The sequence below is a fragment of the Mastacembelus armatus genome, chromosome 3 (genome assembly GCF_900324485.2).
Source record: "Mastacembelus armatus chromosome 3, fMasArm1.2, whole genome shotgun sequence".
Taxonomy (NCBI): domain Eukaryota; kingdom Metazoa; phylum Chordata; class Actinopteri; order Synbranchiformes; family Mastacembelidae; genus Mastacembelus; species Mastacembelus armatus.
In genome coordinates, this window is record NC_046635.1 from 11,764,113 (window position 1) to 11,791,101 (window position 26,989).

The 26,989-nt window shown below is 39.9% G+C and overlaps 1 protein-coding gene across 1 annotated transcript; it reads left to right on the forward strand.

The window, feature by feature from the left end:
- The first annotated feature begins 1,267 nt into the window (after positions 1 to 1,267).
- Positions 1,268 to 26,989, forward strand: aldh1a2 (aldehyde dehydrogenase 1 family, member A2). Its single transcript, XM_026319831.2, has 13 exons — positions 1,268 to 1,477; positions 9,907 to 10,011; positions 10,466 to 10,606; positions 10,910 to 11,039; positions 14,091 to 14,152; positions 14,812 to 14,940; positions 16,378 to 16,491; positions 19,957 to 20,059; positions 21,892 to 22,076; positions 22,263 to 22,427; positions 22,978 to 23,135; positions 25,768 to 25,842; positions 26,104 to 26,989. The coding sequence occupies exons 1-13, from the start codon at positions 1,361 to 1,363 to the stop codon at positions 26,174 to 26,176; spliced, it is 1,557 nt and encodes a 518-aa protein (XP_026175616.1). The 5' UTR covers positions 1,268 to 1,360; the 3' UTR covers positions 26,177 to 26,989.

Genomic DNA, 26,989 nt, shown 5'->3' on the forward strand with positions numbered 1-26,989 from the left:
GTTTCAGACACGTCCGCTTTGATGTGAAACAGACACTTTGAGAGTGTCGCCCATGCTGTGAAAAAAGGCTGACGCGCTGATGGAGAAGAAGCATCCTCCCGGGATTTGCAAATGATGGGCCTACATCTGTCTCCACACTCCTTTGTCCTTTCAAGAGGCCCAGATTATGAAATGTGAGGACCGTTCCGCGGACTACCCTCTATTAAAACTAAACTGTTATTCCACTGACCACAGGGGGGGGGGAGGGGGGAACTTTCAGTGGATTCATTTTCAATAGGCTTTCTTCACATTTCACACCACCTTGAATCCACAAACACAAATGCGCTCCTTGTTTAGCTGCGTGATTCCGGGAATGTGCGGGGATATGCGTTTGTTGTGGGTGTCGTTAATACATGCGTGGATTTGCTTTAATAGTTCACAGAGACAGGCTCGCTCTGGGCTGAATTCGTGGATGTTTATTGGGAGGTTTTAAAGGAGGCGCTGGAAGGAATTATCACCTGCAGGACAAATCTCTGCCAACAACACCCAGCAAGTAGCAGCCGCCACAGCAAGTCCACATTTACATAACACCCTTAGACCGTGAGGAGGCCGTGTTAAGCAAATAAAAGACTGGCTGATGGTGAGCCAGGGAAGGTGTCTGTATGAGACACCTTTATGCCATTTAGGATTTGGTTAATGATGGCTCAGGAATGTGAGTTTACATACATTGGGGATCCGTTTGATAACTGCTGTTTCCAAAGTTAAAAAAAAAACAAAAAACAAAAAAACCTTTAATGTCCAAGTGCAACATGGAAAACTGAACATCTGCACATCTACAGCTTGACAGCTGCAGGAAGATCACGTGATAAGCTCCAAATTGACCTTTTTGGTAATTATAGGCCCACAGGCTTCTGTATGTGCAATTTATTATTTAAAGACTAATTTATTATCAGAAAAAGGGCAAAGCAAATTTATGACCATGCTGGATTCTTACTAGGTTCTAATAACATATTTGTGAGCAGCTCCACAGTCCAAGACACCGTGTTTTGATCATTTCCTCAGACTTTAAATATGTTAAGCTGTGAATTCCTGTAGAAAACCGTCAGCTGTTGGTGAGGGAAACCCGTGGAGACTGAGTGCACCGGGAGCGTGAGGTGGGTGGGGTGGATGTGTTTCTCCTCCTTAACACGCACGGCTGAGGTCGTTTATGTAAATGCATGAATTTAATTTTCAAAGGGACGGCCCTTTTCTTTGACCAATGAAATTGAACCGCTGCTGACACCTGCCTATAAACCCAGGAAGGATCCCAAAGTCCTAATCAGAAATCTGTTGAAAAACCCCCGAGAGGCGCAGCAGGCAGACCAGCAGAGAGACGGTCGTGATGACTTCCAGTAAGATCGAGATCCCCGGAGAGGTGAAGAGCGACCCCGCTGCTCTCATGGCATCCCTCCAGCTGATGCCCTCACCGGTGCCCACCCCGGAGATCAAGTACACTAAGGTCTGTTTCTCTCCACACCCCTCTACCGACCGACTTGACTCAACTTGCGCGCGTAAAGACTCAGCTTCATACTGTCCTTAATGCTTTTAAACCAAAAAAAAAAAAAAAAAAAAAAATAGAAAACTGTCGCAACTTTCCCGTGTCAGCAGTTGAAGTTTCAGCATCAGATCGTGAGGCTCGCACCGGGCTGCAGCCGATACAGTTCTCCGAACAAAACTTTCTAACATCAGTAGAGACCAGACAAAACAGACGATTTAAAGTCCCAGTGAGGCTGTTTCTGCGTCCACGTGCTCAGCGTACATCAGCATCCAAATTATCCATAACTTCTGGACTAAAACCAACCACGTAGATCAGATGCACAAAATATTTTATTCATAATCCTGGATTTTGTCTTGATTTTATTTGTTTTCATGGCATCATTGTCATTGCCTCTCGGTTCAAAGACCCGATGTTAAGATAAAAGCTCACAGGTGATTTTTGGATTTTGGTTGCGCCAGATATACCTGCACGTTACAACATACGCTGGTTTTAATAGACGCAAAGGACGTGTCACAGTCTGAGTGTGTAAGTGAGTAAGTGAAGTGGACTATTAGAAATCACATAACACAGAGTCAAGGAGAATGTTTGAACTGTTTATATTTATTTCACTTTGCATCTGAAGCGCAGATCTATTCATGATCCAGGGCGGCATCCGTTTAGTGTCGTGCACATGGAGCCAGTTAAACTGTATTTTCCAATTCAAAAAGGATGTAAATAAAGTAGCCTAATAAAATGGATAGCCCTACTTTTAAAAATTTAAATTTAGATATTGCAAGATGAGAACCAAGTCTTTTACTTTAAAAAAATATGATGATTATAGACTATTGTTTTACTTCATTAGTGCTTTGGTGGTTTTCAGTGAGCTGTAGATTTTTTTATATTTGGTGTAATTAAGCAAGTCCTTCTGGTAATTAGGATCCTTTCTGCTTGATCTTAAAGTATTTCTCTAATGACAGAATATAGCAGCAATTTTAGAAAAAGTGTGACAGCACTAACTCAGGTCAGTCCAAATGATTGCCAGTAATTTGAATCGACCATTGTCTGGATACACTAGCACCAACACAGGGTGGTTTAGAGAAAGAACAGTTTAGAAATAAAATGCATGTTGTCAAATACAAAAGGTGTTATCACACACTAGGTTAATATATATTGGGGTGTGTGTGGGTGTGTGTGTGTGCGTGCGTGTGTGTGTGTATACAGTAGTTGGACAAAGAGGCAGGAGTGAAACAAAAACTTTGAGCCATGAAAACAGATGCTTTCAGAAAAATTTTCTGAATCGGGTTCTAAACAGAGGTACTCTGTGTAAACCCTATAATCTACAAAGAAGAGAAAACATTTTGTTACCATGATAAATAAATGTCAGTTAGCATACAACTGCATAATTGAAGCAATAATTCATTAAATATTTGCATCACCTAATTATAGATTTCAAACCTTTATGCTCACCCACCAAAAACGCTGAGCTAGTTAAACACATAGCCCTCATACAAATTGTGTTGCTTTAGTTTGTAACATGTCTGGAACGTCTCCATAGGTTTTTTTTTTTTTTTTTCATATCATGCACACACTGAGACTTGAAGTAAATTTCCATTCTTAGTTTAAGATCTTGTACTCTCTTTTGAGACTCTTGTAATGTTGCTGAGTGTTGCAGCCCGCTGCAGTTTTGTTGCTACTGAGAGGGTCTTTCAGCTGCAGAACAAGTGTTTTTATGATTGGGAGATTAAAGGGCACGTTGCATAGAGGACAGATTCATGATAGCCTGGTGGAAGTTCATTCAGTGCTATAATTGCTCTGTGTTAACACATACCTTAGTGTTTGGAGTGCAAAGGGCATGCTTCTGCTGCCGCTGCTGCACCGTAAAGAAGACAGTAGTATTGTGTAGGCTCATGCTCTCCCAGTGTAGGGCGTTACTTAAAGGGGTGGACACAGTGTACAGGAGGAAATTTAGGGAGCGACTTGGTGAATTAACCCCCAGGAATTTGGATCATCCAGTCCCTGTTGGTTTGGTGGACATAGGGGGCAGAAGGGCCCTGATTTATGGGCACCCCTGGCGTGGGCTCTCCTCACACCCTGTTCCTGTTCTCCACCCCACTTACTGCAAGGGAAACAGCTAACACTGTTCACTGGCCTGCAGGGTGTTGGGATGAAGCTGCAAGCTTCCAGAAACAGATTTTTCTTGTCTTGTTTTTAGACTAGTATATACTTTTTTTTTTAACATTATACAGGCAATAATAATGTTTTTCTAACTTGCATAAAAAAGTCATGAGCCTTGATAAATTTTAGTCATCATTTTTCTCTTTGCAATGCATATATTACAATGAGTACATAGAAATACAGATGTCACTACTTAGCAGGTTTGCTTCTATAATAAGGAAGCATGTGATAAAACAGGGTTATTGTAGTCCAGGCTTGCCCCTTGTCCTTTTCACAGAGTCATGAAATGCTCGCTGTCAAAGACATATTATTATTGCATGGATAAAGCTTATGTGTATCTGTATTAAGGTGATTTGTATGAAGTTCTGTTAATAGTTTATTGATATCACGGTAATTGGAATAGATAGTTTTCATGCACATTTTCTCTTGTAGCAAAAACCAGAAGGGAAGGATGAGAAAAGCTTTTTCCCTGTCCACTACCCCCACATTTCTCCAACAGCTGGGTTACAAGACAGAAACAGTTTAAAGGTTGATAGGACCACGGAGGAAGCCATAAATAAAGAGAGCCATGATAGCTATTTATTGATGTTTTTCACTTGAGAAGAGAGACAGTCCTTTATGAATAAATTAAGTAGAAACTTTTGCTGCTTTTTTTAGTGGCTGATACTATGTGGTTTTTCACGCTGTTCAGTGATAATGAGTTGTTAAACCTGACACTCAGCAGGACAAAGAATTTAACAAGAATGGAAATGAAAAAACCGGTGCGGTGCTGCTTTTACTTTGAAAGAACAGTCTATAAAATGTTTTTGCATGTGGTTAAAATGCAAGTGAAAAGTGAGCACACACTTGCTCTTTATTTTGACATAATAGCGCTATAAACTCTACATAAAGTATGGGAATGGTCTAGATAATGTGAAGTTTTAACAATTAGTGCAGTTAATTCACTGATAAAAATGTATGTGAAAAAAAAAAAAAAATCAGCATTTTTTAAAACGTGTCCAGTTTGGTTTTGTTGTAGCCTTAGTAGAGCAGTAGTAGGAAAATAGTGCAGCAAATGTAAAGAACTAATAAGGATCAGATTCTGGGATCAGTGGCCTTGTTCATTGTCTGAGTTACAAATCTCTGAAACTAATCAACAGTTATAAATTTTCTTTGTTGCTTTGCTCATGGTGGCATTAGTGCACTTTCTCCATAGGAACCTGTGCAGAACCTGTCTGCTGAAGACCCATGTATTTGTAAAGCAGTCTGTGCAGAGACATCCACTCAGTTTGGCTCCATCAATCTGTCACTGATTGAGATAGTACAGATGGAGGCTTGGGGCTCCCCGATGCTAGGTGCTGTCCACCGGGGTGTAAATTATGACCCTCTCTCACTGTGTGGGTTAGTGGCCCTGCCTCGCCAGAGCCTGACCTGCAGTTCTGGAGTTTTTCACTTCAAAACCACCATCTTACTGTGATCAAGATCAAACACAGCCAAAGTTAGGGGATACTGTGCAACTAAATGATTTATCACAAAGAGCACAGCAACAGCAAGGCCCCCCTTTCTATGCCTTTGCTTACACAGTCTCCCTGTTCACATGCATATGGCCACATACTCTCTAAAACACATCTCTTTGATTGTGACATGGTAAGTGTGCGCTGCCATTAATATGTCCATGGGTGTGAAATGCCTACTTGTTCTGCAAGTGTAAATTATCATCTTAGCAGACACGTCAGCATCATGTCCCCTGTCTCTTAATCACTGTTTAAGGAAGAGCAGTGACAGCGAGGTTACCCTGTTAACTTCCCATACCTTCGGTCTACAGCCCCCTTGACAAGGAACGTGTAAATTCTTATGGTGTCATTTATGAAAAACACTTGGCTTCATAAATCTGTTGGGAAACGTTCTTTCTCCAGCGACCATGAGACACAACAGAGACAGAAGTGCTTTTTTAGACATTTATTTGTCTGTGCGAAAGCGTCACATTTCTTTAAAAATGGTTTCCTCTTTGTCCATTGCTCCCACAAGTAAAACTACATAAAAAATGTTTCTTTCTTCTTTCATTTCCTTGACCTGAGATTTAAAAAAAAAAAGAAGCCTTAAATACACAGGAAACCCATCAAACCTCAGATGTTCAGAAGGGAAAAAAAAAACATTAGTAAGAGGAGAGGTCAGTTTTATTGTTGATTCAGGAAAATGAAACTGTATGTTGTTTTTCTCTTTTGTTCTTTATTCATTAAGAATATAGAATTCAAATATATTTAATGTAGTAAATAATATTTATGTTAAATCTGATATTTTTATGGAGTGATGCTCTCATATATTTCAAAGGAGGCAAACCTTTGGGATTCATGGATGCTGTTTGTATAAATTACTGATTTAACATAAATATACATGTATTGGATTAGAGTCTGCCCAGAATCTTTGTAAAACTGTTGACTTTGGCTATAATTAATAAAATATAATGTCCTTTAGGAATTTTTCTTTAAAAAGGCATCAAGAAATTAGCACCACATTAGCCTGAAAAAGGCTAAATCTTTCTCTAACTGCCAGAAGATGTGGATTAACTGAAAAAGTGAATAAGAAAATGTTTGTAATTACAACCTTATGTCAGATTAACGTTTCTCACATAACACCAGAGTCGGGACGAGCGGCTTTAACCACTTGCCCACACACACAGGCAAAAGACAAAGACGTTTGCCAGTCAGCGACAGTGAGGTCGTCCTCGCCAAACCCAGGAGCTCAGGGTGGCATTGTCTTTGGGTGTGTGAAGGAAAAACATGAAGGCTCCATGATGTGAGACATGTGGAGAGGAGTAGGAGAAAAAACACCAGCTGGTCTCCACTTTCACATGCTCTCCGCTCACTTGTAACAGTAGTAATTATAAGACTTTTGAAACTCATCCAGAACCAGAAAGGAAATAGAGGTCCTGTGATAGGGGAGGATATGAAATTTCCTGCGCAGACGAGCGTTGCAGGTGCCCGGGTAGAATTCGTCTGGCTGTGGAATCTTGGCATGTTGTGTATAAACACACACATATATAAAGCCTCACACACACACACACACACACACACACACACATCCCTAAAAGCCCCCCTCACACCCAGCTCTTGTCCTCGCCCTCCCGCTTATCCCCCCACTTTGAAAAAAGAAGACAAGAACTGAGTAGCATTACATTTTCATTCAGTCTTTAGCATCTGAGCTGTGAGAAGAAGCAAAGAGCCAAACAGATGTTTTGTTGGCAGCACAAAATATTTTTGGCCATTCTCACTTCCCCATTACAGTTCATTCCCAAAAAATAGTTTATCACAAAAAAATCACGCAACCTGAAAAGAGTAAGGACATCAACAGCCTCATTGATTAGGTGTAAGATGAAAAAATCAGTTATCAGATTTTTTGTAATGGATGATTTTGGTGATGATGATGATGAATACAATGCCTACATCAAACGTTACACTAAAATGACTAAATTAGCAAACTGGTTCTAGTTTTAATCTGATTTGAAATATGCTATGAAGGAAAAAAAAATTGTTTACATCACATCTCATCTTATGATCATCCCCATGGCCTGCCTTTGTCAGGGTGACTTTACTGACAGCTTTTGCAGAGAAGCATTTCTAAACGTGTGCAGCTGTCACGTTGCCCGTGCAGAAGGCCTTGACCTGTACGGTTACTGCGTTTGCTCTCATCCACATCGGGACTCCTTGTTACGTGTCAGGCATCACATATCACAACTCTTTTGCCAGTTTGAATGTGTTTTTAAATTAGTCCAGCAGTACAAAATGCTTGACACTAAAGGTTGTTGCTTTATTTCAAGAGGTGTAATTTGTGAATCAGGGAAATCATCATTTTTGGAGTTTCTGGATACCAAATGAACCCTAAGTCCTCAGTGGGAGCACGGATTTTTATAAACATGAAACCATCATGCGACGTGATCGTAACAACCCCACAGGGAATGGGAAAGAAAACACCATTTGTCATTTGAAAATGTGCACTCTTGCACTTGTCTTTTCATGCTTGTGTTCTTTGCCCCTCGTCCAAATGATCCTAAAAGCAATTTTAAGAAACCTTGAGAGTTGATTTACAACTTGGGCCTGTCATCTTAATCAAGTCTCTCAATGGAACGAGACAAAAGTCTAACACCAGCCCGAGCCCAGAGAGAGGGCCGAGCCAAACGGCGGCTGACAGTTGTCCTTTTCTGGCTGTGATTTAGGTGGCGGCCTGCTCCACTGTTCTCGTGCTTCATCCGTTCTCCTTTAGCAGCATCTTGTGAGAGGGGTTACGCCATGCATAAAGCTACCCATGGTCTGCATTCTTGCTCGTACTGTTGAGGCTGTCAAGGGGGCTCCTCTGATTTAGGGTGCCCCACTTCAGTGGCCCCTATAAATTTAAAAGCTAATTCAGTGCACTACAGGACTTTCTGTTTTTGTAGCTGGCCCTCTGCTCCTTATCGTTACTGACAATTTTATGAAGTGCTCTTAATGAGCGGCAGATTAAAGGTGGCCTCTGATGGAAGGCGCCTGAGAATACTGGGCTGGTAGAGAGAGAAGTCACTCTGGCCTGTGTCTGTGCGTGGGGGATGGTTTTGGGGGTGATCGGTACAAAGGAACCATCAAGGAACGAGTCTGTTACCGTATGTTTCTGTGGGCTGGTACACACCGATACTGAACACCTTCAGGGTCTGCATGTGAGTTATTCATATGCTGAATCCACATTATGAGCTTGTGAGCCGTGGGAATGAAGAGGGGGAGGCAGGCAGAGTGATGTGTTTGCTGCGACTCCAACAGTTTTCAGACTCCCTGGCATTTTATACCAGCCCTAAAGTAAACACAGCTAACAGTTTACAGCCAGTTAAATAGTACTTAAAGCCCAGAGTTTATGGAGGTAAACATGTTGGAGGGTTTAGGGAGGCGTAGGCTGGAGGGATACTTGAACCCTGCTCTCAGGTTTGCTCTCAGTGCATCTAAACTGCTCTAAAGTCGAAGGACGGCAAGAGCATATGTATACACAGGGATTTGTGCCAGCAGATGTTCTCCTTGCACTCTATCTATCAGACAGAGTGACAGCCATTAAAAACAGTGTGTGAGTAGTCTGCCTAATGGATCTAAACATGTCAGCAAGGAAGGAGCTTTTTTTTTTTCTAACCTAACTTGCGTAAGATATATGTGCAATTTCAAATCACACCTTGCATTTTATTCCCCTTTTCATCAACTCATGAAGTGGTTTGTTTCTGTTTCAGTGACATAATCCTCAGTTTTGTGATTGTGTAAACATTTATTTTTCTTCTGGTCTTAATATATGTTGAATATGCCGTGTTTGGAAACCCAGGCCGTTGTTTAATGGAAGACTTACTTTAATGCATCACAGAAACTAAACACGGCACGTGTTTTATGATCTCATAAACGATCAGTGATGTTGTGAAATGTGTGTCTGTGTGCTTGGGGGTGGGTGGGGGTCTGGTGTCTGATTGGGATTTATCTGCCCCCCCACCCCCCTAACACACACACCCCTCACCTTCTTTGTCTGGATGGTGGAGCACTCCCCAGAGAGCAATGCTGGAGAGGCAGGAATCTCTATCCAGATTTCCAGAGATTCTCCCATATCCAACCAAGAGCCTGGAAGTGCCAGGACTGCTGCATGAGAGCTGTTAGTCTTTCAAGTTTCCACTACAGACATGTTATCCTGTCAGTGTGGTGTAATGAAATGATTACTTTATCATAACATAAATATTTAGAAATATAAAATATACTCTAGCTCCTCCTGTCAAGCTCGGTACATTTGCAAATTTTGTGTACGCACTGAAAATGTTTTAGTTTTTAATAAGATTGAGTTGTATAATCCATGCAGTGGGTGAGTGGTTTGCAATGTTGCCTCACAGCAAGAAGGTTCCTGGTTTGAAACCCAGCAGGGACCTTTTTGTGTGGAGTTTGCATGTTCTCTTTGTGCTTGCCTGGGTTTCCTCTGAGTATTCCAGTTTCCTTCCACAGTCCAAAAACATGTATGTCAGATTGATTGGTGATTCTAAATTGCCCATAGGCGTGAGTGTGAGTGTGTGGGTGTTCAACTATATGTGGTCCTGTGATGGACTGATGAGATGTCCTGCCTTTCACCCAAAGAGAGCTGGAATAGGCTCCAGCAGATCCTTGTGACCCTAAAGAGGAATAAACGGGTATAGATAATGGATGGATGGAAAAATAATCCATATCAGCATTCACAGTTGATCTATTATTAAAATAAACTGTCATTTTCTTTTGCAGATTTTCATCAACAATGAGTGGCAGGACTCCGTTAGTAGGAAGGTCTTCCCCGTTTACAACCCAGCAACTGGAGAGCAGATCTGTGAGGTCCAGGAAGCAGAGAAGGTGAATACTCAACAGCATAACATCTTCTGTCGGCCTTTCAGAGAGTATATAAGTACTATTGCTTAGAAAAATGTACTTAAAGTACATTTCGTACCCATTATACAGAATTGCCCCTGTCAGTGTTATATTATTATATTAATAGATTGCTATTATTTGTGCATTATTATGTAAGTGGTTCTGTAATGTTAGAGTTCAGCTACTTTTTATACTGCTAGACTGTTTTATCAATAACAGTGTTATATATTTTTATGAAATAAACTATGAAAAGATGAAGGAAAGCAGAAGTGAAATTTGAGCTGATTCTTTTTATCATCTAGTGAGCTGTCTGTTATTCTCAGCAACTTTAAGTAAAAAATCATTGTATTAAATATTCATGTATTGTATGATACTGGATGACAAACAAAAAACACCTGCTTATTGGCTCAGGTTGGATAATTAATTGTGTTTCTCATAGGCTGATGTTGATAAAGCAGTGCAGGCGGCTCGCCTTGCCTTTTCTTTGGGCTCCGTGTGGCGAAGGATGGACGCATCTGAGAGGGGTCGTCTGTTATCCAAACTGGCTGACCTGGTGGAGAGAGACAGTATTTATCTAGCAGTAAGTTAAGTGAATATTAACACTTCCTCTAGTCAATAACACACACACACACACACACACACACACATACACATATATATATATATATATATATATATATATAGCACTGTAATTGCATTGAAACTTGGTTTGCCACAAAGAGACTATATAACTGTAACATAGGATATGTATTTGTATTTTAGTGTTATCTTAGCATCACATTTCACCCTAGGGGGAGTATAAAGGCGGGAATAGTATGGAATTATGTGTGGATCACCAAGTTATATCACATATTTCTCAAATGTCTCCCCTGTCTCTCTCCAGACTATAGAGTCACTGAACAGTGGGAAGCCCTTCCTGCCCACCCTGTTCGTGGACCTCCAAGCAACCATAAAGACACTGAGATACTTTGCTGGATATGCAGACAAGCTCCACGGCACTTCCATTCCAATGGGTAAGATCCCTCTTGAGTTCTACAGCAGAGTTTCAGGAAAATAGACTTAACAGCAGATTGCTATAGTAAAAAATATTGAGTCCAAGGTTGATTGCTATGCTATTCTTAATCCACATTCTATAACTCATATTGACAAAGTGCAAAATCTGAAACGTGAAATTTCTCATTCACAAAAGTATTTATACCATTAAGTTAGCGACATGTAAAAGTAAAATTGAGAAAGTACAATAGTCATTACGGCTCCCAGTCTCCCTACTCAGATGTTCTTTGCAGAGCACCTGTGAAAAGTCTGAACTTTGACTGGGCCACTCAAGAACAGTCTGAGGCTTGTCCTGAAGCCACAGCAGCATAGTCTTGGTTGGATGCCTGTATGTCTGTCTGAATATTGTGCTGAGAGGTGAACAGTTGTGTCAGTCTCAGGTCACTGAACTCTGGATCAGATTTTCCTCAAGAACCTTTTCGTATTTGAGGGCACTTATCCTCCATTTATCTTATCTGACCCTCTCCCAGCTGCAGAGAAGCCCTCTCTCTTAGTCTGATACTGCCAATATTCAGGGACAGTATTCAGCAGATGATGAGTAGTGCCTGATGTGACGTGGCTGAGGTTTTGGTCACCATTTGCAGTTTCTCATGGTGTTTTTCATAGATAGAGTCCTGTAATGTTATCTGGTAAACTCAGAGCAGCCTGTCTTTTAATCAAAAAGTCTTCCTTCTAGCCACTTTGCCATTAAGGCCTGAAGTGCTACTTAGTCTTCCTTACAGCAGGTTCTCCTCCTCTGAAGAGGACTTCTAAAGCTGTGTGACCATTGGTCCCACGCCCTTCTTACCCTATAACTCAGTTTGGCCAAACCACCAACTCTTGGATGAGTCCAGGTGGTTCCAAGCTTTGTTGGTTTCACAGTTATTTTGCTCTTGGGAACATCCATCCATCCATCCATCCATCCATTTTCTATACCCGCTTTTTTCTGAAAGCCAGGGTCACGGGGATCTGCTGGAGCCTATGCTCTTGGGAACATTCATAGCCTTAACAATATTTTTTTGTGTTCTGGCCCTGAGTATGATCTAAAGACAGTTCCGTGGACTTCATGTCTTTTGTGCTGACATGCAGTGTAAATTGTGGAGCTTAATAGTTGTGTGCCTTTCAAAAATGAGTCAAGTCAGTTCAGTTTGCCACTGGAGGACTCCAGTCAAGTTTTACACAGATCTCAAGGACAGTTAAAGCAAACAGGATGCACCTGACCACAACTTGAAGTGTTACAGCAATGGATCCAAAGAGGTTACTTCTCTAAATGAGATATTTTGGAATTTGGTTTTTTAACAAATTTGACATTTAATAATTTCACTATCATTATGGAATATTAAGAGTAGATTGACACAAACGATTGACTAAAACGTTATCTACTTAGAATTACATTTACAAAGTGGGAGGTCTGTATTTAACTCTAGTTGTCTGCAGGGGTTTTAGAGTTTATTTTTTTCTTTAAGAAAACAGCTGTCTGGTGTTTGCTTGCTGAAAGAAAAGCACTTGTGGTGAAAATGAACTAAAACACAAAAATCCTGAGTGGATTTGTTCACAGCAACAAAGTTGGGTGATAGTTTTCATCAGTACAAGCACAACACATTATCTTCTTGATCAGTGTAATATAAAATTTTTAGGTAGTGCAGCTTTAAACTAAATATGACTTAAACTAATATGACAAGTAAAACACATTTTATGCCAAGTGTGGAGTGAAGGAAAAACTACAGAAGAAGCATGCATATGCTTAGCAAAGTAAGGTATCAAATCGATCTACCCAAACACTAACACATATTGTCCTGAGGAGGCTGCCGCCAGTGTTGCCCCTCTTAGGCGACTGAATATGGGGGTGGAGCAGGGGAAAGTTGGCTCTCTGTTTCAACAGGAAGCACAAAAAAGAAAAAAAAAAAGAATAAGGGAGAGGACATGGGAAACCTCCTGATACCACTGTATTGTCCCTCTCAAAGCTTCTCTTGTACACGGCTGCCAAACCAACCATGGTGAGCCTTTTCCCAGGGCTTTGGTTTAAACTTTATTCCTTCACTAGATCTTCAGAGAAAATAAACAGGGTATTGCTGTAGCCTGTATGATGCAGGGCTCTCAGTAATCATATTTGTTACCTGTCTGGAAGAGGTGCGGGACATCTATCAACAACAGCCCCTTGGCACCTATTTGTCTTTCACATTATGTGAGGATTATAGTGTAAAGTGCATACTATGCACAGTGTGTAATGGATGGGGAGTATCATTTTGTGGAGCACCTTTGGCTACACGTTTTGGTATAGTTTACATTGCTTGTTCCAAATTGAAATATAAGTCATTTGCAGGCGTCATACTTTCAAACAAACCTTGCAGATACTTGAGTTCCTCCTGATACTCTCATGTCTAATAGGGTTATAGTTTCATTCTGCAAACAATAACAGTTTTGAAAGATCCAACATCCACTTTGGAATTAAGGGGGGAAAAAAAGTCGACATATGAGACCCTTAAATGTATCCCATTCTGCAGTTTTGTGTCCATTGTCATACTTTCTCTGTATCCCATTGAAAACTATTATCTGACTTGTCATCAACCTTTATCATTCCAGTCCAAATGCAACATTACACAATGTGTCATTAGCTGACAACTGTTGTAACAAATTTATACACACATTTCTCAATATCAATTGTTTCGGACGATAAACAAGGATGGCGCACCCTCAGTAAGTACCTTCTTTTGCTCAAGTAATGCAAGAGGAATGAGCAAACCCTTCCAGCTTAACACCCTTCTCTATGACCTAAAACAGTTACGCACATGCCTGTGTTGTTAGAGGATCAAAATGAAATGTAATCTCTTACCAGAATAAAGTAACCAGGAATGTTGCATGTGGATTCATTTACAAATTAACATTTTGAGTCAACAACACAAGGGTTATCAGATGGTGACATTTTTCATGTTTGAGGCATTTCTCAAGTAAAAACCAGAAATGAATAACTGTTTTCACATCTTGTGTAATTGTGTGTGTGTGTGCTTTTCCGCATGTGTGTTTCCCCACAGATGGAGACTATCTGACATTTACCAGATATGAGCCCATTGGCGTTTGCGGACAAATTATCCCTGTGAGTATAACCCTTCCTACAAGTGACATTGATAGATATAAATGGACAGAAGAGCACAAATTGGCTGAGTTTAAAAGAGATATTGGTGGTTGTGGGTCTTGCCTGCTTGCCAAATTACATTCTGCGTTTTCAAGTAATTCCGTGACAGTCACTGTTTATTTGAGCAAATCTTGTTGGTGAACCTCAAAGATGACTGTGCCAAGGAGTTTAAGTAATAGGGAACAAGAAGTGAGAAGCAGAAGACCGAACTGAGGCTTTACAATAGAATTGAGAAAAGGAGAATGGTGAGAAAGGAGGAAAAGATCAAGGAGAAAAAGACGCTGTTGATTGTGCAAGAGTGCAGAAAGCGTGTGGTTCTGCGTTGAGCCCCATGGGCTGCTGCATAAAGCAGAAATAACAGGCCTGTGTGTGTACAGTGATATGGGTCTATTGCACATTTTGCAATTTCCCGGCCTTCTCAGAATACTGTGGGAAGAGAAAATACTGTACAAGTGCCGAGAACATTTTCTCACTTGACTATGTTTAGACAGAATGAAAATGAGAGTAAGTGACTTAAGAGCGATGAGTTATTGAACATGACTTTTGACCACCCAGTATGTCAGTCAGATGCATGATGTCTTTTTCCAATGTGAGTGTGTGCCTGTGTGTGTCACGCACAGTGGAACTTCCCTCTGATGATGACTGCATGGAAGCTGGGCCCGGCAATCGCCTGTGGAAACACTGTTGTCCTCAAACCTGCTGAGCAGACACCACTCACCTGCCTCTACATGGCAGCTCTCATCAAGGAGGTAAATGACAGAAACATGTCTTTGCCAACTCCAATGTGTTCACAAGGCATTTTGCCAACATTTTATTTGGACGATCCAACATAAATAATCCACTAACTCAATCAGAATCGCTTACAGGTTTCAGTTTGCCAAGAAAACATTGTTCACTATGAATATGGCCAGAACTTTATTTGGATAGTCCAGTGTTAATGTAATCACAAGGTGGCAGCAAAACAGATGTTTAAAGTGTCACTTTTCTATCTGCTGCATCTTTTAATAGTCATCAGCACCAGCCAACACATTTTTAAGTTAAAGGTAAAATGTAAATTACAAAAAAAAAAAAAGAACTCATGCAATCATCAAATAGTTGTTATCGCCTGACGTGTTCAATTTTAATTTCTGAGATTTTTGCTGCTTCTCAAATAGAGTGGAGTTTCATAGTGTTTTGTTTGAATTAGAATTGAAAAGTCCACTTATTATGTACAGTACTCTGGTTGTGAACAGTTTTCACAGTGAGCTGAGCTGACAAAAGATTCTTAGTACATGTATATATGAATCTTTAACGCAGAATCTTGAGTGTAAACTGAATCACCATCATCTTCTGAGTAGCTTTTAGCAGTGGAGCTCCCCTCACTGGTGACTGGAAGCACTGTTGAAGCACTCATCCATACACAGCACATTACTTCCACTGATATCACGAGCAGCCGAGAAGGAAAAACTACAGATGTGTCAATACATTGTTGACAGAATGTCTGCAAATGGACAAGAGTACAAAATCGACTCAGCTTCTTATATTGAAGCTATACACTGTTTGGTCACGTATGTACTTAGTATGCTTGAACAGTGATATGATTGCTCAGCTCAGAAAAAAGTGAACAAGCTACTTAGTCAGTGACTTTGAACTTTTAAACTGGACTGAATCAGTAAGGTCATTCGTAATTTTCACCTCTAACATTAAACTAAATAGGAACTTCAATTTAACTGAACTTTTCAAAAGTTCAAGAGCACTAACACACCCAGGTCATATCAACACAAACTTTCATATCATACATAGATTGTGGCCTAGATAGTCAAGTAAACCCAAAGAGTAATATATAGTCAATTTATACCCAACGTGAGATATCTACAGAGCACTATAGTGTAGTTAGCATGTGTAGTTGTGTACAATAACAGCAGTAAACCAATGGCTATGGTAAGCAGGATAGGAACAACACAGCAGCTCATGTTAATGTAGAGAACCTAATAGTTCTGTACAGATTTAAGTGTTCATATCCTCTCTGTCTTCCCCTGCCTTGGAGACTATCCGTCTGTGTCTGCCTTCTTCTTTTTGATGTTCTCTCCATTCTCTGCTGACAGGGAGGTTGGGTTGGGTCCGGATTCCCCCACACTGCCTGTGGTTTTGCTTGGCTCTGTTGTCATCTCCGCTAAAGCTTGTTTCCTCTCATATTGTTTTGACAGGCTGGGTTTCCACCAGGAGTCATCAATATTTTGCCAGGATTCGGGCCAACGGCAGGAGCTGCAATTGCTTCACATATGGGCATAGACAAAGTGGCTTTCACAGGATCAACTGAGGTATTTTTCTCTCTAGTCAAGTGGCTCAGATCAACAGCTACCTACTGCTCGCTTTTGTGACACAGTGACCAACATGTGCAGAGCATAAGGGCAGGCTGGGTAATTAGGGGATGTTGTGTGCCTGCATTGAAGTCTAACTGACAAACAAATGGGGTCTTACATAAGCTGCGTGCCCTGTAATTACTCCTCATGACAGGGGGGCTCCGATTTTATCTCACACACATGCACATATTTGTGCTGTCACGAGTATACAAACACATCTCTGTGAAAACACTGCTTCTCTTCTGTTTTCCCTCCTCTGTCTCTGATGCATTAATGTATCTCCTCATCGCCCTTCATATCAGGACACACGCAGGATAAATCTGTGTAGTACTTAATGGAAAGCTAAATCATCAAGGACATACCATGTTAGGTGCTGAGTGCTCTAAGGTGTTGTGAGCCGAATGCATTCCTCCGACCAGAGGAAAGAGCCAGAGTGACAACAGATTCCTTTTCTGCAGATCATCTGCAGAACATCTGTTATTTCTCACTGCGAACTAACCTCTCTGGCAAAACCGTTTACAACAATCCCAGTGTAGAAGTTATGTTTTGAAGTGACCAGACTGTATTCTACATGTATCTTTGGTAAATGAGCCAGGTTTATGTAATGTTTGGATTAGTCCTGTAGTTCATAAGGGTGTCTGTTCAGACTCTGGTGGTGTGTTAGAGAAGCAGTACCTGTCATAGTTTACTGTCCCTGAGAAAGGACCAGACACTGTAACAAAAGCAAAATTAGAGAGCAGGGTGGGAAATGTTTGTTAAATGTTTGTTAAATGCTAAATGTTTCCAATATCTCCATCAGTTGACTCCATACCACATGAGGTAGAAAGAAATTGCAAGTGTGAGTAAAAGTGATGACATAATTCATTCATAAACAAATAAATGTGAATGAAGAAGCTTTTAGTCTATGTTAGCAGTGCCACTTTGGTCTTGACTAAAAATTTCTCAACAACTATTTGTTTGATTTATGTGAATTTCTTTATGTTTTATAAAATGTCTTGGCAATTGGATGTATTGCCATTCATTTGCTTGGTGGACCTTTTATTTAATGGCAACCTCTGGTCAGAAGTTTTATTTGTCAGATAATGAGCATGAAAAAACACAGCCAGAGATTGTATAACTTCATCAAACTGGGAGAGGTTGTTGGGTGCTGTTGGTCCATATAAAGCTTTGATAATAATTGAAATACTGACAATAAGATAAGATTAGATGAGAAAAGAAAAGAAAGGAAAATAAAGAGATAAGATATAATAAAAAGAGGAAAGATAATATTAGATAAGCTACGATAAGAAAATATAAGAAAAGATAAGCTATGATGAGATGAGATAAAGTTTCCTAATCCACAAGGGGAAATTCAGGACCTGCTTGACATTATCACAGTTATAAGAAAATTAAATTGTACAAATCTGACCTATTTCAAAAATATTTATCCTATGTTTACATGGCACTAATATGTGTCTTTATGATTTTCCTGTTGTCACTCCTTCTCACTCACATCTGCTGAGTGTATGCACGTCAGCTTGCATAAATGCATCCTTTACTGGGTTTCCTGTTGTTTCTTGTGATCTGGTGTCAGTTATTGAGAGAGTGAGCCAGTGCTGTGAGAGCCTTCTGATGCCCAGACAGTGAGTCACAATACTGTAGTAGCAGTGGTAGGAGATACTCGCCATCACAGCATCTCTCCACAGGCTGGAAGGTGGTGGTGTAGCTACAGGTGGATTTTAGGACCACAGCTCATCTTTATACTGACTCACATGTGGCTGTGGCTCCACACTGGGCAGTCTCTCAGCCCAACATGTTTCCTTTACCCCTAAATAAACAGACGCTAACTTCCCCTTAGTCAGCCACTTTGTGTTTCCAATCAAGACAAACAAAACACATCAGAAAGACTAAAACCAAGCCAACGATTATACTGTTTTTGAACAGCTTTGGTACCAGCCACAGCACAGCAGTCAGTTCTGTTCTGTTCTATTGCTTCCTATTACATCTTGGGAACTTACAATGACTCTTGGGTCTGTTCCATGTTGAAGGTAGGGGTTTTTTGGTTGGACATTGAAAGGGTATTTCTACACTTTATCTTGTCAGTTCCCATGGAAAATAATACAGCATATATGAGTAACACAAGGATGCCTCCACACGCCTACTTGTTTATGGTGTAAGACTATGTAAGAGATGTGTGGGGTTTCTCAGACTTGTTTCTTTTGAGTTAATACAGTGTTTTATGATGATAACAAATAGTTGTTAAATGTTAAAGCAGCTATGTCATTCTACGGACACATCCCACAATCATGTTTCCGTTGAAGGAAATTATCAGTGATAATATCTTTTATTTCGAGTGTATTGTTTAATCCCATGTGACAAATCAGTAGGTTATTATTCTAACTGTGACACTTGAAACTTCCTGTAAATCAAGGTTTGTCTTACCAATTAGTAAAATAATCCTGCTAAGCTTTTTTAAAAAAAAAAAAAAAAAAAGTATAGTATGATGTGTTGTAGTGTAGCTGTTTTAATATAATGAACACACCATTACTATCATTATCAATTTTAAGGCAATAGTTTGACATTTTGGAAAATATTGTACAATCAATAGAAAGCTAGCAGCTGGTTAGCGAGCTTAGCATAAAGACTGGGGACATGAACACACAGACATTTTTCCAAAATTTGTTTACTCACACCTATTGTTTAATTTGTCTGTATTAGCTTAGATATATCTAACATATGTCTATTGTTCACTGTGATGGTTTGCACAACACAGACAAATTTAACAAGAAATAAATATATAAAAAAATAGAACCCTAAAGCATATGTTTAAAATGGTCAGCAATAAAGTAAAATTGCATGATTTGTAGTTAAGAAGCTAAAACTTGCAAAAACACTGGTATGGTCTCTTAAAATGAATTAAGTCTGTGATTCTCCTTAGAGAAATATTTTCCCAAAACTCTTATCAAGGAATGCTGTTCCAAAGACATTATTTATTAGTCTTAATTTTGCTCATATGATATCATCACTCTTGATAAGAAATAAAGTGGAAACAGGGACGACAGGAAGATAAGAAAAAAACCCCACAGAAAATCCCCTGTTGTGTCCTTTACTGACCAGGCCCATTTCATACCAAACAACCTTGTCTCTCTCAGATAGATGGCAAGACACCACCCACACCACCACCTTCTTCCTGTCTATCATTAGACTTTAGACACTATTCCAGCCTGAAACATCGTTTTATTTTCCTGGGGCTGTCTCTAAAAAGCTGTAATATATATTTGTTCAGTGTGTTTTCAGAACTCATGTTTCAGCTGGCCTACCGGTGCAATCCCTGTGTGGAGCTAACCAACCTCTTTAAACTGTTTAATGATTCCAGCTGATTTACTGATCTGGCTGCAGGCCTGCATCTCTGTGAGTAAACCTCAGATATGTTTCCTCTGCTAGGTTGGAAAGCTGATCCAAGAAGCAGCTGGGAAGAGTAACCTGAAGAGAGTGACACTGGAGCTGGGAGGAAAGAATCCCAACATCATATTTGCAGATGCTGATTGTACGTTTTCAAGTAATGTTTTATTCATTGCTCTGTTTACCTGTCCCCCTCACTAGCTGGTCTGCTGCTATGACTGTTTTGTTTAAGATAAGATAAACTTCATTCATCCCCAAGGTTTTTGTTTAGTGAAGTTTCCCATCCACGGGCCCATCAATCTGTGGATAAACACACATCAACTGAGTATTCTTGCTCACAAGCTTTGTAGTGCTATGAAAACTTGTGGATGGATGGGTTTCATATAAATACTAGGTGGTTCACCAAACTAGGGATACTGAGGCTTTAAAATGCTTTCAGCAGTCGTGAGAGGGGCTCCCTATGGGCTGTAAATCAGGAGAATGGACCCTGACTCAGTCGGGTGCTTCAGCCGAGACCCATAAATCACAGGGCTCCGTTAACCCTTCGTGGGCAACAGCAGGGTTCTGTCTCCCAGGTGTCAGGTATCAGATTTGCACTGGATGGCTTCGATAAATATTCAGACAAATTTTGTAAGAATATACTACACGCATAGCTTTTTTTTTTAACCACATAAAGTTTTTATAGCGATGATGATAGCTTAAGTTAACACTGAATTGCAAATACATTCACTTTTCACAAATTCCATTATTTCTTTCTTTAATAACAAGGCTATGTTGTTTCTATGGGTGATTATAAATCTTAGCAGATCACCATGACATGTGGAGTCCCCCAGGGCTTTATTGTTGGACCACTGTTATTTAAGCTATATATGCTCCCTTTGGATCAAATAATGCATTACAATCATTTGCTTAGAACAGTTATGCAGACGACACTCAGATTTACATTGTTCTTTCCTCAAATGACTATGGGTCCTCAGAGTAACTCTGTCAGTGCTTAGAGCATGTAAATACCTGGAATTAAATTTCATTCAAATTAATGTTTTTGGCAATGACAAGGAAAGAATGAAAGTTGTTGCCTAGCTTGATTCCAGATGTATAAAGACGAAAATTTTGGAAATCTATACAGTTTATTCTGTACAAGGTCTTAGGGGGAATGGAGATAATCCCAGCTAACCTTGAGCAACAGGCAGGTTACAGCCTATACAGATCACCAGTCTATCACATGGCTGACACACATACAAGAACACTCACAATCACAACCAAAGGCAATTTAAAGTCACTAGTCAACCTGTGGGAAGAAGCCCAGGTACCTAGACAAAACCCACGCAAACACAGAAGAACATGCAAACTCCAGGCAGAAAGGCCCCGATCGGCCATGGGCTCAAACCCAGAACCTTTTTACTGTGCAAGCAAATAGCAAGTAGTTGAGGGGATATGTCCAGACCAGGTTTAGCCGCTTTTAGCTGCAATGCTGCTCACAGGTGGAACCAATGTCCTGATTGTGTTAAATGTGCCCCAACTAGAGCCACTTCCTAATCTAAACTGAAAACTCTGCTGTTTTCCTCTGCTTTTTATTGATCCTTTGTCTTTTGCACTTGTTTCCTTTGTTACTCACAATTTGTGATGACACTAGATGTGTTTCTAGTTTTCTGTTAGCATTATCTATAGAATTTATTTTTCTTTTAAATAGTTTATTTAATTTTATGAAAGCGTTTTTTTATTTTGTCTTGATTGATTGTATTTTGATGTTTAATTCTTACTGTATTTAAGTGTGAGTACTTTTCTTTGCATATGTAAAGCACTTTGAATTGCCTCTGTGATTGAATTGTGCTATACAAATAAAGCTGCCTTGTCTTGCCCTGTCTTGCTATGGTTATAAAATGAATTCTGTGAGGAAGTTTCTTAATGAACATGTGGTTTTATCTCGCTACTGATAACAATCTTTTTTCCTCTATCTTCTATCTTTTTTTTCCTCAGTGGGTCTGGCAGTAGAAGAGGCCCACCAGGGTGTGTTTTTCAACGCAGGCCAGTGCTGTACAGCAGGCTCTCGTGTCTTTGTGGAAGAGCCCATATATGATGAGTTTGTACGGAGGAGTGTGGAGAGAGCAAAGAGGAGGATTGTCGGCAGTCCCTTTGATCCCACTACTGAGCAGGGTCCACAGGTGAGTGAGCTCAACAGATCTTTCACAAACTGTGAAATTGGTTTAGCATTTAGGAAGTTCTGTTTGTTTTATTACTTTCTGTAGCTCATGTTTTCTTTCATTGTGAAACTGTTTCCCTTTTACTCCATCTCTTTTTATCTGTCTCTTATGTCCTGCGCTCTCATACCCTGTCCTCCGCCTCCACAGATTAGTCGGGAGCAGCAGAATCGTGTGTTGGAGTTTATCCAGATCGGCATCAGTGAAGGAGCTAAGTTGGAGTGTGGAGGCAAAGCTCTGGGTTTGAAAGGGTTCTACATTGAACCCACTGTTTTCTCTAATGTGAGGGATGACATGCGCATCGCCAGAGAGGAGGTACGATGACACAAGAACAGGGCTCTTCATAGTTCCAGCACAACTAATGCATGTATACTTGAGTGGAAAGCAGTGGTGGAAGAAGTATTATCAGTAAAATATACTTAAAAGTAATAATCCTCTGCTCAGAATGTTTCAGAATGTTTTATTATCATATTACATTATTGGAATATTATTATTGATTCATTAACATGTAAGTGCTTTTTAATACTTTACCTGGTCAAGGTGGAGCTAATTTTAACCACTTTATATGCTGTTGGGTTGTGTCATCCTTTAAAATGCATAATTTATTTGATTACATTTTTGATCTGTTGATGTTTAGTATGACCTCCATATAAATAAGTGTATAAAAGGTGCAACAGTTCCCTATGAAATGTAATGGGGGTGTAACATAACAAAACAGAATACACCAATAAAGTGTATTATGCAGTTGAGAGAATATGCGAGATGATTGGCAGTAACACTTTTATATAACCAATTACAAATTAATATACATAAATGAGAAAACTTGAAGTTAGTAATCAACCTGTATATTCTTCTCTGTTTATAGATTTTTGGACCAGTGCAGCTGATCATGAAGTTCAAAACCGTTGAGGAAGTGATAGAAAGAGCCAACAACACAGATTATGGTTTGGTTGCGGCTGTGTTCACCAATGACATCAACAAAGCCATGACCATATCAACAGCCATGCAGGCTGGCACAGTTTGGTGAGTTTCATCTGCTGCAATCAGTTAGTTTTCATTTGAGACATATAAACTCTATCAGACTCTGGCATCTAGAAACTGTAAGCTGGCACTGTGCCACTTTACTATCATTACGAAAGCTAAAAAGAAATGTTTTCCTTCCTCTTTTTTACTTTCTCCCTCAAGTGCCAGTGCAAGGCAAAAACACAAATCTCAAATTGTAAATGTAAACCGAGACCTTACTTTTATAAATTTGTATAAATGAAATGGTCATAAAATGTTACTTCTTGAGTTCACCTAAAATTGTTTTGTTTCTTTTGTAATTGCCTGCAGATGTTTATGAGTAGGGGTAGAAGAATAGCTGCCAAGAGTTTTTCACCACTTGTCGTACTAGACTGCAATCCTCTGCTAGTTGAGAAAACGTTTTTCTACCTTGTCCTTCATACTTGATGCCGCCCCAATCAACGGCCTACTTCTCATCCTCTGCTGAGGATTTATTTTGAAACTTTGAGAAAGACCAAACCTATTTTTTTGCCATCTTTTGTTCCTTGACAAATCCTCCATATTCAAAACAATACTTACTCATTGCTGATGCTGACCACAATGAGGTCTTCTCTGAATGTAAAGACATTTGAGGCTGACCACAGACAACCAGCTGCATCTACAGTTGCTGCCTGATCTCATAGTTATTGTGTGGTGATGTCTCAAACAATTCAACTTTAATCCTACATTTGATATTTACTCATGATGTCTCCTGGTTGTCTTTCCTGTGATACTCACCAGCTTCAGATCAAAATTAAAACACAGCGTTAGTCGAGTTCACTTTCCTGTGTCTGAAGGTGTTTCAGTTTTTTTTTTTTTTTTTTTTTTTGCACACACTCAAACTGAACAGCTGTGTGATATTACGTATACAAAATACTATTACCCTTGTTTTTAAAAAATACATATTTTCCTGGTGGACATACATTTTTAAGAAAAATATGAACTGTTATCAATGCGAAACATGCAATGATACCAATCCATCTTTTCAAAAAATCTGTGGTAAATGCACTATATTCACATATGTTCCATGATCTATAAACACGTTTTCCTCTCTAAATCAGCTACATTTAGTCAGTTAAGGGGAGTTCCTTCCTCCAACTTTCTCAGTCTCAAACTTCAGACTTTAATCACTTTGTCAAGATTTTGCCAAATTCTTCTCATACTTTTTCTTTTCCTAGCTGTAGTTTAGAAAACTCACAGATCTGACAGTTTTCAGCTGTGTTTGCTAAATAAAAATGGAATTATATTGTTAAGTCCACAGGTTTTCAAATATAGCAGCAATGAGGACAGTACAGTTTTACATCAGTCTTAACCTAATGTGCTCTAATACTGCAGCTTTGAACAAATTTATTCAATTTCAATTCAATTCAATTCAATTTTATTTGTATAGCGCCAAATCACAATACAAATCATCTCAAGGCACTTTACAAAAACTAAAACTAAAAACCCAACAATTCCCTTATGAGCAAGCACTTGGCGACAGTGGAGAGGAAAAAACTCCCTTTAACGGAAGAAAAAAAACCTCCAGCAGAACCGGGCTCAGTTTGGGCGGCCATCTGCCTCGACCGGTTGGGGTGAGTGGATAGAGCAGAGAGAAAAGAACAGCAACAATAAACAACAAATAGACACTGCAAGTTGGTGGGGCCAGTAACTGCACATCAGCGATAAACAGCTCCAGGACCAGGGACACCTGCAGAAGGTACAGAGAGAGAGAGAGAGAGAGGGAGGGAGAGAGCACAAACTAGGGGAGAGAGAGAGCACAAGGTTAGTAACATTCAATGGTGGAATATACATGAGGTGGGAGAGAAAGGGGGGGGGGGGGGGGGGTAGGGTAGGGGAGCTCAGTGCACCAATGGTCCTCGGGCAGTCTAGGCCTATAGCAGCATAACTAACTAAGGGATGGTTCAGGGTTGCCTGAAGCCAGCCCTAACTATATGCTTTGTCAAAGAGGAAGGTTTTAAGTCTAGCCTTAAAAGTACAGAGAGTGTCTGCCTCCTGAACCCAGGCTGAGAGCTGGTTCCACAGGAGAGGAGCTTGATAGCTAAAGGCTCTGCCTCCCATTCTGCTTTTGAGAACTCTGGGAACCACAAGTAGGCCTGCACTCTGAGAGCGAAGTGGTCTATTGGGATAATATGGTACTATGAGGTCTTTAAGGTATGAAGGAGCTTGATTATGAAGGGATTTGTATGTGAGAAGAAGGATTTTAAATTCTATTCTATATTTTACAGGGAGCCAATGAAGAGAAGCCAATATAGGAGAAATATGATCTCTCTTGCTAGTTCCTGTCAGGACTCTGGCTGCGGCATTCTGGATTAATTGGAGGCTTTTTATTAAGATATTAGGACATCCAGATAGTAATGAGTTACAGTAATCTAGCCTTGAGGAAACAAACGCATGGACTAGTTTTTCTGCATCATTTTGAGACAGGATGTTCCTAATTTTGGAAATGTTGCGCAGTTGAAAGAATGCAGTTCTAGAAATTTGTTTTATGTGTGAGTTAAAGGACATGTCCTGGTCAAAAATAACTCCAAGGTTTAAACCCTGCACCATTTTACAATAGAAAACCACAGGAGTCAAACACAGATGAGTGATCAATGCTTTGTGTATTTCCCAGGATAAACTGCTTCAACGCTCTGGGCACACAGTGTCCATTTGGAGGATATAAAATGTCTGGCAATGGACGTGAAATGTGAGTATGGCTTGGTTGACTGCCCACTGAGTATAAACAAATTAGCCACAATATTACTAATACTGACTTTGTGTTTTTTAAAACCTGCTTTCCAAAATTGCTTAACATCACATAAATCTTTATCTAAGATGATATTGCAATTATTCTGTTCCAAGAGTCTCCAGCGGTGTTAATAACATATTTCAATGTTGCTGTCACTGTGAGAAGTTAAACAAAACAAGTAGCGTTGTTACAGTACTATCTTCTGTCATTTATTTTCAGGGGAGAAAACAGCTTGAAGGAGTACACAGAAGTGAAGACCATCACAATGAAGATGGTCGCCAAGAACTCTTAAGGCAGCCACGCAGATTTGGGAGGAGGAGGATCTGCTTCTTGTTGGTCCGTTCATAGTGGCAAACCAGATTAACCATCAAAACTAGTTATCTCAATGGTAACTGGAGGCTGTGACCACTTTCTGCTCTCTCAGTCCGTCCATCAACTCTGCCTTGCTCACCATGAACAGTCAGCCATTTCCTGTCCAGCTATCTCCACCCACCATTATTTTGTGGACTGTTTCTAGTCTAACTGACAAACCATTGAACTACCCCCATGTATCCCTCCTCCACTAACTACACTAAAGCACTCACAGAAGCGATGGGGGAAGATGTTCTGACTGTAAACCCCATTAACAACCCCCCTTTCCCAGCCGCTGATCCTCACCCCCAGATGCTGGATGCTCAGAGACTCAGTTGCTGCACTTGCAATCAACCCTTTACTAGCAACTTGTCATGTGGTGGGAGGCAGTTTTTCTTTGTACTGTGTGGTATGATCATCAAAAAACCTCATGTGTCATAGTATTGGTAGAATTCATGCAAGCATGTCAGCTCATTCAAAACCACTGACATTGTCAGCCTCAGATATGAACAGATGAAATGTTAATTCAGACTTAAAACTGATTTCTAATTGTCTTTGTTTATATTTTAGCTCGTATGACTTTAACACTGTATGTCAATCTTTGACTGTAAACATGAAAGATTTTAACCTCTTAAAAGCATTTTACTCTCACCTGCTAAAAGAGGAATAGATTTAAACATTATGTAACTGATTTTCATTGATGTCATCTATGTTTATGTTTATACAATCATATGCTATAAAATTATAAAATGAC